General features: G+C 41.6%; 1 protein-coding gene across 8 annotated transcripts in view; it reads right to left on the bottom strand.

Annotated features, from left to right (window-relative positions):
• Positions 1 to 16,882, bottom strand: part of WDFY3 (WD repeat and FYVE domain containing 3) — a 296,015-nt gene that overhangs the window by 3,631 nt on the left and 275,502 nt on the right. For all 8 annotated transcript variants that reach the window (XM_055111312.2, XM_034958524.3, XM_034958529.3 and 5 more), the window contains 6 exons: positions 14,619 to 14,798; positions 10,478 to 10,660; positions 8,925 to 9,021; positions 5,481 to 5,804; positions 4,730 to 4,841; positions 3,776 to 3,973 (listed from right to left, as the gene is read on the bottom strand). In XM_055111312.2, the coding sequence (XP_054967287.2) occupies positions 3,776 to 3,973; positions 4,730 to 4,841; positions 5,481 to 5,804; positions 8,925 to 9,021; positions 10,478 to 10,660; positions 14,619 to 14,798 (1,094 nt within the window). The remainder of the gene's footprint in view (positions 1 to 3,775; positions 3,974 to 4,729; positions 4,842 to 5,480; positions 5,805 to 8,924; positions 9,022 to 10,477; positions 10,661 to 14,618; positions 14,799 to 16,882) is intronic.

Below are 16,882 nucleotides of genomic sequence, written 5' to 3'. Positions count from 1 at the left end.
ACTAATGAGTATCTGTTTTCAAGAGAATTACTAATGACTCATTAGTGAGTCTTCTAATTTCCAAAAGAAATATGAGTTTGATCACTATCAAGTTCCATTGTGCTTTTAAACATTTTGATTGATCCACTTCTTTAATCATTTCTTAAACAGTTAGACTGGCTTTCCTTTTCCAGTCCCAACACCCTCATTTCCTATTTATCTTGCTAGAACTGTTTGAAGGAGACTATTCTTAAGAGATGTTCAAATTCTTTAAGAAGTATTCAGAGTTCCTATTCCTGGAATAAAGCCAGGTGTGACTCAGGATGTGGTATTAAATCACTTTAGGCTTGGATTTTCAGAAGATTGAAATGGAAATGAAAAAAAAAATTTTTTTTTTGGTAGGGATGGGGTCTCACTACATTGTCCAGGCTGTCCTCAAACTCCTGGCCTCAAGTGATCTTCCTGCCTTGACCTCCCAAAGTGCTGAGACTACAGACATGAGCCACTGTGCCTGGCCTTGAAATGGAGATTTATGTTTAGTCCATTAATCTACCAGTAAAAATGTCCAGAGAGTAAATTAAGTACTATAACCTTATGGGTTTAAAGGACTGTCACTGGACCTCTCAGATCCCTCAAGAGTGTCAACAGCTCTCAGCCATAGAGACCACAGGCTGTGTGTTCTGGAAAGCACTTCCTTCTGTGCCTGCTTCATCAGAACTTATCACTGTTTGGTCAGTTTCCAATAAAGCTTCCATCCAACATTTAATAGCAATGGATAATTTAAAGAATTACCTATATTTAAACAATATTTTGAAAATTAAACACTACAAAGAACAGATGTGTGCCAGCATACATACGGGAGTGCTAGTACAAATCACTAGATTAATATGATGGGTGTGGAGGCTGAAAACTGTAATCCCAGCACTTTAGGAGGCTGAGGCGGGGGTACTGCTTGAGCCCGCGGCTGTGAGACCAGCCTAGGGAACATAGTGAGACTCTATCTCTACAAAAAATACAAAAATTAGCCAGGTGTGGTGGCTCTTGCCTATAGTCTCAGCTACTTGGAAGGCTGAGGTGGGAGGACTGCTTGAGCCTGGGAGATCAAAGCTGCAGTGAGCTGTGATCGTGCCACTGCACTCCAGCCTGGGTGATAGAGGAAGACCCCATCTCAAGAAATATATATATATAGGCTGGGTGCGGAGGCTCATGACTGTAATCCCAGCACTTTGGGAGGCCAAGGTGGGCAGACCACAAGGTCAGGAGTTCGAGACGAGCCTGGCCAATATGGTGAAACCCCGTCTCTACTAAGAATACAAAAATTAGCCAGGCGTGGTGGTGCACGCCTGTAGTCCCAGCTACTCAGGAAGCTGAGGTAGAAGAATCGCTTGAACCCAGGAGGTGGAGGCTGCAGTGAGCCGAGATCACGCCACTGCACTCCAGCCTGGGTGACAGAGTGAGACTCCGTCTCAAAAAAAATAAAAATAAAAATAAAAGATATATATATATATGTCTAGCGGCTCTGTGCTTTGAAAGGCCTGCTCTATAACACCCATTATGGGTTTTTAAATTTATTATCTATTTTTTTGAGATGGAGTCTTGCTCTGTTGCTCAGGCTGGATGGAGTGCAGTGGCGTGATCTCGGGTCACTGCAACCTCTGTCTGCTGGGTTCAAGTGATTCTCTCGCCTCAACCTCCTGCGTAGCTCACCACCACACCTGGCTAATTTTTGTATTTTTAGTACAGACAGGGTTTTGCCATGTTGGCCAGGCTGGTCTCCAACTCCTGACCTCAGGTGATCAGCCCACCTCAGCCTCCCAAAGTGCTGGCATTACAGGCATGAGCCACTGTGCCCGGTCCCATTATAGGTTTTATAGAGCAGGCCTTTCAAAGCACAGAGCCACTAGACAGAATCCTCTGCCAGCCTCACAGAAATTCCCACAGGAAATGGCTGGCTGCAACATTTTGGGTCCCTCATCTTGAACCAGACTGCCCAGCAGAAAAGGTTTAAGGAATCAAATTATGGAACACCTGTTTTGCCAGACTCTGAACTTGGTGCTTTACAACACTCATATATGTGATCTCATTTAATTCTCTCAATAGCTCTAAGAGGACTGGTCTTCTTACCCACATTTACAGATAAAGAAACCAAAGCTCAGAGAGGCTCGGTAACTTGCTGGCATTATGGCAACAGAAAGTAGCACAATGAGCATTTGGTCAGTGTAAACCCAAAGACTATGCCCATACCAGTAAGCCAATGCTGCCTATAAAACCTCAGGAATGGACTCATAATTACACAAGTTGAGAATAATATGCTTTCTATGAAAGCATCTCTGGAGTAAGGCAATATAAGCCTTAAAGTGTACTGTCCATGGAATCCTTTCTGTTGTCTGGCAGAAAAAGTAACGACTGTGGATGTGTATCTGGGACCCAGGTGTAGGACAGAGATATCAACCAAATCTATAGCCATGGGACCACTGACCTTTCATATGGGGGAAAAATAGATCCTCGCCTCATGTTATACCCCAAAATAAATTACAAATGAATTAAAGACCTAAATGTGAAAAATAAAACTTTGAAACCTTTAAAAGAAAATAAACAAGATTATCTTTGTGATCCTAGGACAGGGAAAGAATTCTTAAGGCACAAAAAAGCAAAAATCATAGAGTAATACATGTGACTACAACCAGTTTAAAAACTTGTAGATGACAGAAAAAACATATACAAAGTTGAAACGCAAGCCACAGACTGGAAGAACGTATCTGCAAGATATATAAAAGACAAAGGTGTACAGCACAGAATATATAAAAGAACTCCTCAAGGAAAAAAAAAGGGCAAAGTACCCAAAAGGAAACCCAAATAGCCAACAAACATGAAAAGATGTTCTCACTAGCATTGCAAGTTAAAACAACAAAGCACTATTTTTTAGCTATCAGATTGGCAAAAGTGGAAAAAGTCTGGCAGTACCAAGCATGACTAAGAATTTGGAGAACCTTCATGGCCTGTTGGAGGTAGTGGAGGTAGTATTAACTAGCATTACTGTTTTGAAGAGTAATTTGGCAATATCTAATTAAGATCAAGAATAAGTCTGTGTTCTATCAATTTCATTCCATCTCTAGAGGAATTCCAGCTTGTGTATTAGAAGGGCATTTATAGGGATGTGCATTGTAGCATTATTTATAGTACTGATAAAAATAGAAAAAAAAAACCCTGAGAGGGCATCAAAAGGGAAATAATGATGATAAATTCATATAATTAAAATAACCGACAGTAGTTAAAATGAATATATTACAGTAAGATATCTATATAAATGGATTTCAAAAACAATGTTGAGTAAGAAAGTTACAGAAGGGCAAAAACAGTATAGTACGTAAAGCTGAAAAGTAAAGCTGAGAACACCAAAATAGTATGATGTAATGTTTACAGAGGCAACACATGTTCCTGAAAGCATAAAAACATGGAGAATGGGTGTGATTGGTGAAAGGTGCAAAGAGGATACTTACAATGTATCTATAGTGTTTATAGAATCATTTCACATACAGGTCTCTAAATTAAATACGATGAAATATTAGCATATGTGCATTCTGTGTCATGGATGACAAGGTGTTTGTGACTTGTATGACAGAAAAATTTCCTAATTGTAGTAATAAAGAAGAACAGAAAAAGTGAAGACTGGTTCATACCAACAAGGCATACTGTAGTGGGGACGCCAGGGCAAATCAGAACCTGTGTGCAGGGCATAATTAACAACCTTAGAGCTTAATCAATGTAAATTCAAAAAGCAGATATCTTATCTTACTTCTGGCAGAAGAGCTGACCACAGTTCCTGCAATGGTGTCGTCTTTCTGTGAGTGAAAACCTCACCGAGCAGCCTGAGCAGCTGTCACCACCTTCATCCTTCACCCAGTGATCAGCAGCAGAACGGCCTGGCTGGTCACTCACAGACCAGCTGAAAACTCGGCCTCGACTGTCACCAACGAGGATCCTACTGTGATCCCTGCAGGAGACACGACAGAGGAGGTCACTGCACGGAAGGCTTCTGTGATCTCCTTCTTGAGGCTCTCTGGATTTTGGCGGATGTGTGTTTTGAGGTCGGGGCTGGTAAGGGTCCTAGAGAGACCCCTTGATTCACTCAGAGATGTATGTGTAAACAGACAAAAACTGAACCGAGCCCAAATTTACACTTCCATTTCAATTTTCTTTGGATCACCCTTGCTGTATCTTTGAAGAACAGAAAAAGCAGTTTTTCACTTTTTTAAAAAATTCAGAATTTAAATCCAGTGTATGGGCATGGTGGCTCACACCTGTAATCCCAGTACTTTGAGAGGCCGAGGTGGGCGGATCACTTGAAGCCAGGAGTTTGACACCAGCCTGGGCAACACGGTAAAACCCCGTCTCTACAAAAAATACAAAAATTAGCCGGGTGTGATGGTGCACGCCTATAGTCCCAGTTATTTGAGGGGCAGAGGTGGGAGAACTGCTTGAGCCTGGGAGGTTGAGGCTGCAGTGAGCTGTGATTGTGCCCCTGACTCTAGCCTAAGTGACAGAGCAAGACCCTGTCTCAAAAAAAAAAGAAAAAGAAAAGAAAAATATCCACACACTAACAGGGTTCTTCTTCAAATTTATCTCTTTGAGCTACGTACGATAATACAAATAAAATCTGTTTTCCCCAAAGACTGGGCTGGAGTATGTGGCCCTTGGCTAACCAAATGACTCATATGGGAAGCGGAGCTGGAAAAAGCCTGACACTTACTTGGAGATGCCCAAGGCAGTGACCTCAGCTGGGTGTGCATTGTCCTTTCGATCAAAGGCTGTGTGCATAGTCAGCTTACTCCTGAACACCAGCTGCCGTTCCCATCGGTACCCTGGAATGGAGAAGTGGAGGACACGACATAACTCAACTGAGAGAAGCCAATACTGGGGAGAAATACTCTAAGACGGTGGCCTTAAACTTAGGGTACCTCAACAAACAGCTACAGCAGCTTTTCCAGTTCTCGGCAGCTGCTGCCTTGGTTGAAAGTAAAGCTACCTAGCTTGACATTAACATGGGCCAGGCTGGAGAAACATCTCATTGAAGGAGACAAACTAATGAGAAGGAGAAATTTTCAATGCAAGCAGATGCATCCAATTTCTCCAATTGAGGACCTTGCCTCTAAATCTATTCTGGGCAAAGTTACCTGCAAATGCAGTTTTATTTATTCATTTTTAATTAGCTTCTGTGATTTAATGAGTTGTGAATAAATACAGTTTTTAGTTTGAGGTATTTTTCTTTAAAAGATGCCCAGCATATTGCAAACACCATCGTAGGATAGAATTTTTAAGTCCACTTTACACTAGAAGAAACTGAAGAGGGCTTCTGTGTAAAGAGGCATTCTGTGTGAGTGGCCCAGCTCACGGGGCACATCCAGGGTGGGGCCCAGGGAGAGCTAGACCCCACTGCCTCAATCCACCAACCCTCACACCACATATAAGGAGTGAGAATTAGATACCAGACTTCAAGTTACCAGGTTTCAATCTGCTGTAATTCCGCACCTCAATGGGATTGGGGTGGGGGTGGCTAAGGGGGCCCTGCAGATGGGCTCTGGTCTGGCCCTCTGAATAGTTCACAAATACGAAGCCGTCTTTCTCATCTAGACTGAGCTGGTCGGACCAGCGTCTGGAGTCGTCAGAGCCACTGTCAGTACACCAGGCGGCTGTTGCGCGGCAGGAGGTTGCCCGGGGCCTGTGGCTGGTGCTGCTGGGTTGGCTTGGAGTGTCCTTAGGGTCCTGGCTGATGCTCTGCTCATCTGCTTCTGAATCACTGCTGTCCTCGTCTTGGGCTTCCTGCCCTGGGTGAAGCATTGAGAGAATTGGAACATACGGAACCATCAAAGTTACACCCAGCTTTGTTCTGCTAGTATTTTTTTTCTCCCAGTTATAAGCCTCTATAGACATAATATTTTAAGCTAAGTGTAACAAAAAAGAAAGTAAGTGCCAGGATTTTTGGCTAGAGTACAGAGAGCAAAGAAATAAAAAAGTCGAATTTCTGAAAGAGTTTATTAAAAACTTTGGCCAAAATCCTTAGCTTGGAATTCAAACTCTCACAATCTGGCCAGAATCTGCCTTTGCTGCACACTCCCTGCTGTGCTGCAGCTAGATGGTGTCACTCCAGCTCTCTCCCTGCAGACCTGCTCCTCCAAAGGTGAGCTTCTTCACATGCTGCTGGTGCCGCCTAGACCCATCTTTCCAATCTCTGTGTGTTCCGATGTCACCTAGCTTTCAAGGGACAGCTTAAACATTCTTGTCTCTGAATCACCCAATTCCTTCAGCTCAAAGTATTCTCCCCCTTTTCTGGACTCCTTTAACAGTTCTGTGCCTCCTGAGTTCTTGAAATTATCATTCTAAATGATTACTTTTGGATATTCTTTATATATATATATATATATACACACACACACACACACACACACACGTACGTGTGTGTATATATATATATATATATGTATTTTTTGAGACAGAATCTTGCTGTGTCGCCCAGGCTGGAGTGCAGTGGCATGATCTTGGCTCATTGCAACCTTTGCCTCCTGGGTTCAAGCGATTCTCCTGCCTCAGCCTTGGAAGTAGCTAGGACTACAGGCACCCGCCACCACACCTGGCTAATTTTTGTATTTTTAGTAGAGACGGGGTTTCACTATGTTGGCCAGGCTGGTCTTGAACTCCTGACCTAATGATCCACCCACTTTGGCATCCGAAGGTGCTAGGATTACAGGCATGGGCCACCACGCCCAGCTATTTTTGGATATTCTTTCTACAAGATAGTAGAGAAAAGGGCCATTGCATATAGTGGTTAATGACTAAAAGATTAGTGAATTACCTTATTTTTAATTTTTATTTATGTATTTATTTTTACAGACATGGATCTTGCTCTTTCACCCAGGCTGGAGTGCAGTGGAGCGATCATAGCTCACTGCAGCCTCAACCTCCTGAGCCCAGGGAATCCTGCCCGCCTCAGCCTTCTGAGTAGCTGGGACCACACCTGCATGCCACAACATCTGGCTAAAGATTAGTGAATTATTCTATGAAAGCCTTACTTTGGAATTTTGTTCTTCTTCCTCTTTTCACTGTTATTTTGCATTTCTTCACATCAACTCTCTACTCTCTTGCAATAAAGTCTACTGGAGGGAAAATGTATAAGAAACAAGTATACCTGGCCCTCCATTTCTGTGGGTTCCACATCCATGGATTCAATTAATCTCAGATGGAAAATATTTGGGGAAATAAACTGTGTCTGCAAACGAACATGTGCAGAATTTTTTTTCCTTGTCATTAGTCCCTAAACAATACAATATCGCAACTATTTACACAGCATTTACATTGTATTGCTAGTAATCTGGAGATGATTTAAGGTATACAGGAGGGTGTTAGTAGGTTTTATGCAAATACTACCTACACCATTTTATATCAGGGACTTGAGCATTCTCAGATTTTGGTATCAAAAGGAGGTCTTAGAACCAACTCCTGAGGATACTGAGCCCACCAAAGTTATTTTCTTAGCAAGACAAATACTTTATTTGCCTGCTTCCTACTCAGTAGGGGGCTAATGGACTAATGTGAATGAAGTTTTCACCCCAACAGCTTATGATCGTGAGCTCTGAGGTCCGCAAACAAGCAGCTTTGGAAGCGGCTTTAATTTCCAGTGAACCATTAGCTTGTTTACATTTCACCCCAGCAAGTGCCCACAAATCTCACCACTTCTACATTGTTCAATCCTTCCTGTGGGCTGTTCTCCCTGCCACTTCTGCCAGACTACCCACAATAAAGACATACAAATATCTTTCCACCCTGAATTTGACCCCTTCTATCTCACTCATTCATCTCCTCTTCCACTGTTATTTACTTAAAAGCTTTTTAAGGGAAAGGAAAATGACCCACTTTTCACTGGTTCCCTTAATTCAATATCTGACATATAACAGGTAACCCCCAAACACTTATTGAATTAAACTGAATTTTTATGTCCCCAAACACCCAGATGACCTTTTTGGTGGGGCTGTAATTAGAAATTTACATGTACTAATATAACACCAACATTAAAATGTCCTGCCCAAGGGATCTTTTTTCTTCTCTGGCATGGAAAGTAAAAGCTACTTTCAGCTTATATAGAGAAGTGACTTGTGTCCTTTTGCTAAGTTTCCTTTATTAACTCTCTCACATCATCAAAGTCACACTGAATTCTCAGTGCACAAAAGCCAATCATGGAGAAACAATCTGAAGGTCAAACTTCAAACCTTGTTCCTTTCCAGGAAGTTCCTTGTACCCACTGTTCTACATCAAAGGGGGCGGCTTCTTCAGTGACTGCAATGCAAAGCAGATCTCACCCTGGCATTATGGCATTGCTTTCAGTTATTCTGGGTAGAAATCAATTATCTCTATATTTCACTGGAAAATTTTAAATTGCTTCACAAATAATGGACTATAGGTAACCAGGCTTCAGTGTGAATTAATGCCCCAACGTAAGCAAGTCTGACTGTGGACTCTGGTCTGCCTCTGTTAATTGTTTACAAACACAATTGTATCTGTTGTCCACACTAAGCCAGCCCCATGGTGGGCAGAACAAATGTGGGGCTGGGGTGCAGCAGGGCTTGTCTGACTTATACAACAGCACGCCCTCTACGTCTGTTGTGTGTTTTCAGAAGTGAAAGCCAAAGCCTTTGGTACTCTAGGAAGTAAGTGTTATATTTAGTATGGAATGTGGAAGTTAACCACAAGACACCACTACACTGAATGTTGCCCAGTGAAGTAGAGAAAACCTTGCATGTCTGCTCAAAGGAATCACAACAGGCAGCAACCATGCTTCTCCAAGCAGTGCCCAACCTTGGGCTCCTCTTTATGTTGTTTGGTATAAGCTTATCCACAGTGACTTAAAAGAAATATGAAAACGATTTGAGTCATTTTTAGAAAGTATTAAATACCTATTTGTGCTTCTGGACAGTCTTCCTGCATTTCTAGGACTTCAGCAGGCTCAGGAGCTGGTGTTTCAGGAACTTGCAAAAATTCCATTCTCCAAAACTAAATTTAAATAAGTACAAAAATTAAAAAGTTAAACAGATTAAGGAACCAATTTACATTACTCAATGAAGAGAGACTGTCAGGGTTAACAGATAACTTAATTTCCATCATGTTATACACTTAGATTTCCCATATCTTGGAAGATGTGGCAGCGGGCTGCCTGCACACAATGGCTGTTTCAAAGTACAGGGAAAAAGATTATAGTCATATTAGTTTAAAAACATGGTTCAGGCCAGGTGTAGTGCTGCCTATAATCCCAGCACTTTGGGAAGCCAAGATGGGTGGATCATTTGAGGTCAGGAGTTTGAGACCAGCCAGGTCAACATGGTGAAACCCTGTCTCTACTAGAAGTACAAAAATTAGCCGGGCATAGCAGTGCATGCTTGTAATTCCAGCTACTTGGGAGGCTGAGGCAGGAGAATTGCTTGAACTTGGGAGGCAGAGGTTTCAGTAAGCCGAGATTGCACCACTACACTCCAGCCTGGGCGACAGAGCAACTCACTCTGTCTCAAAAACAAAACAAAAACATAGTTCAACTAAGTAAACTTTTTTGTTTCCTACAAAAACCTCTCAGAGTCTTGCATATAATACACATTATAGATCTCCAAGAGGGCATACAGTAAACAGAATCCCCAGGTGCCTGGCTAGGGAGCTATTTTATGCTGCTTCACAGATTGAGCAGTGTGAAATACCACTGTCGAGGAAGCGGACTCCAGGGTGTTTGTGTTTGTGAGTTTTTGTGTGTGCACAGATGTGTACCGTGTGAGGTACAGGGTGTGGTATTGGAGTGGACTGATGGCTTCAACATGTGACTCTGACTAAAGAGGGTGGTAATCAGCTGCTCTCTGCTTTTACAAAGAGCACAATTGAAGAAAAACAAGCACAAAGAAAAATCTCCTGAGACAGAAAAACTCAAATACTTCAACAGACTACAAAAGTGAATACTCCATTGCCTCTATTTTCTGTAGAGGCCCAGCACATAGCAACCTAAGAAAAGGATAAACTACATCTAGGCTTCAGGTGCAGTCATCTGGGATCCTAGCTGGGGACCCTGGAAGTGTTTTCCAGCACTGTGATTCTCTGTAGGGAAGAGACTTATCCCTGCTCACTATGTTTTCCCTACGAAGCCATTTGACAGGCTGAAAACCCAGTACTTCTGCAGTTCGCATGTTGAGCAATCCCAGTGTGACATGGGAATCATGTTTGACTGACCTCATTGTGTCAAGCTGTCAAATGGCCAGTAGCACTACCAGATCTACTTAATAGGAAGAAAAGAGGCCAAGACACCAGTGTTCCTCATGTCTGATAATGCAGAGGCCAAGGCCTGTCTGAGCTGGAGCGAGAGTTCACTAAACATTACAACTTGTTCAGGTGTTCTTAACCTGTAATTAGCTACAAGTTTCTGGTAAACTAGGATGACAAATATCCTAATGAGTTTTTCTCTCAGTTCACTTACCCGAACCACTCCATCTGAGTGTCCTGTCACTATGACGTTCTGCGTGTCCCATTCGTTCATCTCTGACATGCAGCAGCAGATGATCTGCTGGCTCCTACCTGTGAACGTGTTGACACTCACGATAGGGTTCCCATTGATGCTCCACACATGGATATATGTGCCAGCGCAGGACACAATGTCCCCCTGAGAAGAGAGAGAAAAACGTCATTCTCTTTTCTCCCTTCCAATTACCTTCTGGTTTCTGAAGCAAATTGAATCCCTGGCCTAGTTCTCAAAAAGCCTTTCAGTCCTAAGACTAGTGGCTAATTTCTTAGGTAACCTGAAATTCAGTGCTTGCTGACTTAAAAAAAAATACTCCGAACAGAGGCTTCTTTAAGAATTCACAGTTGAGTGGATGCAGTGGCCAAAGGGACCACGGATGGAGACAAAGGGCAGGTTCACGTCCCTGGCACACTGCTGAGCAAGGTCTGGCGACACAAGAAAGCTCCCTGTCATCTGAGGAGATGAAGAACTACTCTTCTTCCTCCCATTATTAACAAAATCTATTACGCCTTTCATCTAGAGGCAGGAATCCACCTCCACTTTTACAAAATGAATCCAACCACTAAAACCACAGGGTAGAAGAGGCATTTTTCAATCCAGATATAGTTGTGTTTCTTCAGTAAATCAAAAGGCACAATCTTGGTAATGCTGTAATATCCTATTTTAAAATCTGTATTCAAAATAGGGGTGGGGGAATGTGGGGGGAGAAAAGGAAACTGGTAAATGGGTCACTTCTTGGCAAACTTAGTAAAAACCAAGACTCCCTGAGCTGATAACTTATGTTTTTATGAGATCCAAAGATAGAAAAGAACAACCTATTTTCTTAAATTCTACCAGGCTGGGCTCTACCTAACCTGGTGAGAACACAACCCACTATAGTTAAAGAAAGGAGGATGCTTTCTGAAGCATCTCCTGTGTGCCAGTCACTGGGGTGGAGACTTCAGATGTTCTAGTTAACACAGCAACCTTGTGAGATTATCACTAGCCCTGCTGTAAAGGATGAAAGTGAGGGGCAAAGAATTTAAGTAACTTATTTATCATCAGAGATTTGAAGCCAGCTTTCTATAGCGCCAAAGCTTATATACCATACCGTGCTGCCTCTTTCATTCCTAAGATAGTCTGTTTGTCACAATGCTGGGTATTACCTTTAGAAAAGACCTGGTAAAGTTCAGTACCCTCAGGAGATATATAAGAACCTACATAAGTCTTAAGATGGTCAGCAAAAACAGAGGAGAACTAGAAGCTGCAAAGCAGCATCAACACATAAAAAGGTAAGGTGGAGGAGGCTGGGGTAGGGTGAGGAGGAGGACTGGGCCTGTTCCATCCACAGTCTGTGCTGCACCGTCTGTGCTGGTCTTGCTACTGCTGCTCCTTGCTCCTCCCACCCCCTAGCTCTTCTTCTACCAAAATGGCAAGAAATAAACCAAAACCCAAACCAAAACAATACTTAGCAAAGCACTGCTGTGTCTGCTTCTGTATCAGTTACTGAACCATTTCTGACTATAAGTGTCAGCAGCTGAGTTTTAATTAGTGGCTTTAGTCTCTGCAAGAGAAAATTGCTCCATTCTGCACTGGGCAAGACCTTCTTCAGTTACTCTGGGGCCTTAATTAGAGTTTATTAGAGTAAATCCTGTTGTTATGAGGGCAGAGACATAAGAAGAATTAAAGGCAAAGTGGCTTTGGCCTGAAGTGTAAACTGAAGTAAAGCAGGCTTGATATTGGTTGGAGAAACACAACAGAAATAGAAATCTTTTCATGACTTATTAAGATATTACAAAAGCATCTTAAAAAGAAAACACTGCTTTTGTAGTATTTGCAGCAAATATTGCAATCCACTAGTGTACACTGGCTCAAATAACAACTGGCTATATAATAAAATTATCAGTATTTAAGTTAAGAACAACCCCGAAACAAAGTGCTCCAAATAATGGATTAAGCATCTGACTCAACACTGCTGCATAAGAGCAGTTCTACAGCACCCACATTTTTGTAAAGCTCTTTTGGTTCAAATGTCTGCAGGACCAACCCAAGGTGTTGTTCTGAAAACCTCTTAAACCTTTCAGACAGAAAAAACAAATTTGGAGGCCGAGGCGGGCAGATCACGAGGTCAGGAGATCGAGACCATCTTCACTAACACGGTGAAACCCCGTCTCTACTAAAAATACAAAAAAATTAGCCGGGCGCGGTGGTGGGCACCTGTAATCCCAGCTACTCAGGAGGCTGAGGCAGGAGAATGGCGTGAACCCGGGAGGTGGAGCTTGCACTGAGCCGAGATAGCACCACTTCAGTCAGGCCTGGGCAAAAGAGCGAGACTCCGTCTCAAAATAAATAAATAAATAAATAAAACCCCAAAAAACAAAAACAAAAACAAATTTGACTCTTCTACCCTTGCATGTCCCCCACTCATTCTCAACCTGAGTACATCTGCCATTATTAATCAAACACTCTAAGTGATTGACAACTATAAGTGAATTCCTTTCTTTTTCCTTTTTTAATAAGTGACTACAAGATAGTTGACTAAAAGTGTTAATACTGAGTAACTTCTGGTAGAAATCAAAGATGCAGCATCCTTCAAGAGGAAAGCTGTCTGTGTAGGTGATGGTGTGAATGTCACTCAATGACATGGCTAGAACTGTTCTGTGTCATGAAGGATGGCCCTGTGGTAGGGGTGAGGGTAAGGTGGCAATGGATATGTATAGCTAAGAGGCGATGAGGCTTGGGTGGGTTCCTGTCGACTCCCAAGACGGATTTGTATATGGGGCATCACCTACATGCTGACACACATCATCTACTTACTAATGCGACACACATCATCAACTTACTAATGCGATAAGCTTGTGAGGCCTTAGTCTCTGTAAACCTGCCCTCAAGCTTCCCCTGTTTCAAGACCATCTTAGCAATGAATCCCCTCGTCTGCTTCAGGTAGGCTTGGTATGTGTAGAGGGATCCTAGATGAGGGCATTTATTTTATTTGACTTCTTTCATTTATTTGTATATGAACTATTTATTTCTGAAAACAGCATCTTTTGATAACTTCTGGATCTGTTTTGAAAATAGCTATATAAGAATTTTTCTCTTGTTTGGGTACCCAAATGTCACCCTTTTTACTTTCCATACTCTGACTATAATTTATTAAAATTTTCAACACATTCCTAACCTTCTTCTTCTTTTTTTTGAGACTGAGTCTCACTCTATTGTCCAGGCTGGAGTGCAGTGGAGCGATCTCGGCTCACTGCCATCTCCACCTCCCGGGTTCAAGCAGTTCTCCTGCCTCATCCTCCCAAATAGCTGGGATTAAAGGCACCCACCACCAGCCCGGCTAATTTTTTAATTTTTAGTAGAGACGGAGTTTCACCATGTTGGCCAGGCTGGTCTGGAACTCCTGACCTCAAATGATCCGCCTGCACTGACCTCCCAAAGTGCTGGGATTACAGGCATGAGCCACCACGCCCGGCCAATTTCTAACATTCTTAACAAATCCTACAAATTTCCTGTTTTTTAAAAAAACATATTCTAGAAAGCTTTGTTTTATTTTAATCAAATTTTGTTCTCTCTACTGCATGGAGCAGTGAATGGATTTTAAGACAAAACTGCTCTCTGGATTACAAACTTTAACATCTATTTGCTTTTCAAACAACACTAAATCAAAGAAAAGGTAGTAACTTTTATAAAATGAGTATCTATCAACTTCAAAAACAATGAGTCATTTTTTTAGAAGAAAAATTTATTTATTTTTTTAAGAGACAGTGTTTTGCTGTTTCCCAGGCTGGAGTGCAATGGCTATCACAGGCACAGCCCACCACTGATCAGCATGGGAATTTTGATCTGCTCCATTTCCAACCTGAGTTGGTTCACCCCTCCTTAGGCAACTTGGTGGTCTCTGACTTTCAGGAGGTCACCAAATCGGTGCTGACCTTAGTGCAGACACCTGATGGGTATAGTGCCTACAGCCCAGAAGTCCTGGGCTCAACTAATCCTCCTGTGGTAGCCTCCTGAGCAGCTGCAACTCAGACATGTTCCCCTGAGCCCCACCATTTTTAATTGAGTTTGGCCAAGACTACTTGTTTACCTAAACATAAGTGGGCAATTTACTACTTACTGTTAATTCATTGATACAAAGAGCAGAAACTGGAGCTCGATGCCCTCGAAGCTGGGTTAGAAATGACAGTTTGTTCAAATCCCAAATGATACAGGTTCGATCACGGGACCCACTGACAATTATGTGATAGGCTAATGATGCTGTGGCGCAGGTGACGGTATCAGTGTGGCCCAGTAAGGCCTACGAATGAGAACAAACAAACAAAATCAGGTTGATCTCAGTGACAGGGTTCCACAGTGACTCCAGAAGCTCCTGGATGCATCAGGAAGCAGTGGCACGCATGCTAGGTAGTAGGTGACTTGAGCAGTGGTGTCTGGAGAGTCTGGAAGGCAGACCTTCTTTCTCCTCCTGCTGACTGCCCTTGCCTCAGCCCACGGGGGTAGAGAGAAGCCTGGAGCACTCTGGAGGCTCTTTATTTTCACATTAGTTCTTTCCTGGAGTTGGGCCAGGATCTTAGAAGGAAGAAGGAATGACAACCACAACCCAGCCTGGGTTTCTTTATACCATTTTTATGTAGAGATGTATTGATTATGGGCATCAAAAATACAGAATTTCAACTCTATATCCATTCTTTTATGCCACAAACTCCTGTTCAGACCATTCTAAAGAATTACAATTGAATGAATTTTTTAAAAAAAAAATGCATAAACTGTGAGAACCACATGGCTGTAACACGTGGTCTACAATAGACAAAGCGAGAATGTAGTCCTGAGGCGTCAACATGCTGAAGTCCTGCTGCCAATCGGAGATATCTGAGTATCTGTGCCTGAGAGGAATTCTTTCTTTAAACTAGAAAAAGAACTTCCCTCTTTTGCTGGAATATGAAGAGAAAAAGGACCCAAGGAAATGGCAATGTGTGAAAATAAGTAAATATTCTGAAGAAAAAGATTTAGATTACTGTTAGTAGTTCCTAAGTACTTAGAATGGGCCATCTGCCCTGGCAGAAAAATATATCCGCTTAATAATGAGTTGGCTTCATCTGCCGCCTTCCACACTAGGATGTAAGAGGTTGCCTCCTATTGTACATTTAGGGAAAGCCTTGGGTGTAAATCAGTGTAAACTTGGAGGAGAGATTTTGCTATCATGTAGAGTAGGTATTTTTTACAGATTGAAGGTTGATAAATTTTTTAATACTTTTGAGAGAGAAAACTATCTGTGTATACACATGAAGTATATATATGTGTGTGTGTGCATAATATAAAAAAAGAGTTGGCTTAAAATTTTGGTCATATAGACATCTTTATTGCATGCTTAGCAAACCCCAGGAAACTATTTTAAGCAGGAAGTCCTTTTTCCTGGCACATTACTTTCAAAGTGCATTTTCTAAATGGAAAATATTTTTAAGCAGAATTTGAATCAGCAAAATGTACTATTAACCTTGTAATCTATTCACTTCAAGACTTTCTCCCTCTTTATATGGCTTGCCTCAGGACCCAGCAACTCTGTGAAGTTTCTGGCCTATACAGATGATTCAGTTTTATACTGAACAGGGGTTCAATTTTTTTCTATAGGTATTTATGACACCACTGTTTGAGTTTGGCTTTATAATAGCTTTGAAGTCAGACAGAACTTAATTTAAATTATAGCTTTACTGCTACATGTGACTTTAGACTTGTGTCTTGACCACTCTAACCTGTGTCTTCTTCAGGGGTAAAATGGGGCTAATAACTACCTTGTAGAATTGTGTCGACTAGAGTTTTGTATCTGTAGAATACTCAACACAGTCCCCTGAAATAGAGGTGCTCAATAATTGATAAGTGGTATTGTTACATTATTTTTCAAATTTATATCATTAAAAATACTTAGATATATGCTCCTTATTTAAAAAATACCTTATGGTAAGTTCTCTCACAGATCAAATATTAAGAAATGGCTTAATTATAAAAGGACTCTTGCTTTAAAAATTAATAATAGAATCATGTATGTAACAGACAATCAGAAATACTCGTTAATTAAATCATCAAGGGCTCTACTGAATATATTCATGAGTTTGGCATATCCTTAAGTATATGACAAATGAGAAAAGAGAGAAACAAAAAATAAAGAATTTAGTGGCAGATAAATGGAAATCACCCTGGAAGGAAATTAATATGAGTCAATAGCAAACATAATTCAGTTTGCAAAAATTCAATTTAGACTTTTGCATTTATATTACTTAAATACACTGAAATATATGTTACCTAAAGATAACTTTCTTCAGATTTTAACAAAGGGACCGGCTTAGATCATTGTTAGAAACAACCTATTCTGATTTCCTTTTTTTT

The sequence above is a fragment of the Pan paniscus genome, chromosome 3 (assembly GCF_029289425.2).
Source record: "Pan paniscus chromosome 3, NHGRI_mPanPan1-v2.0_pri, whole genome shotgun sequence".
Classification (NCBI taxonomy): Eukaryota; Metazoa; Chordata; class Mammalia; order Primates; family Hominidae; genus Pan; species Pan paniscus.
The sequence above is the reverse complement of the archived record's forward strand: the minus strand, read 5'-3'. Positions and strand labels throughout refer to the sequence as shown.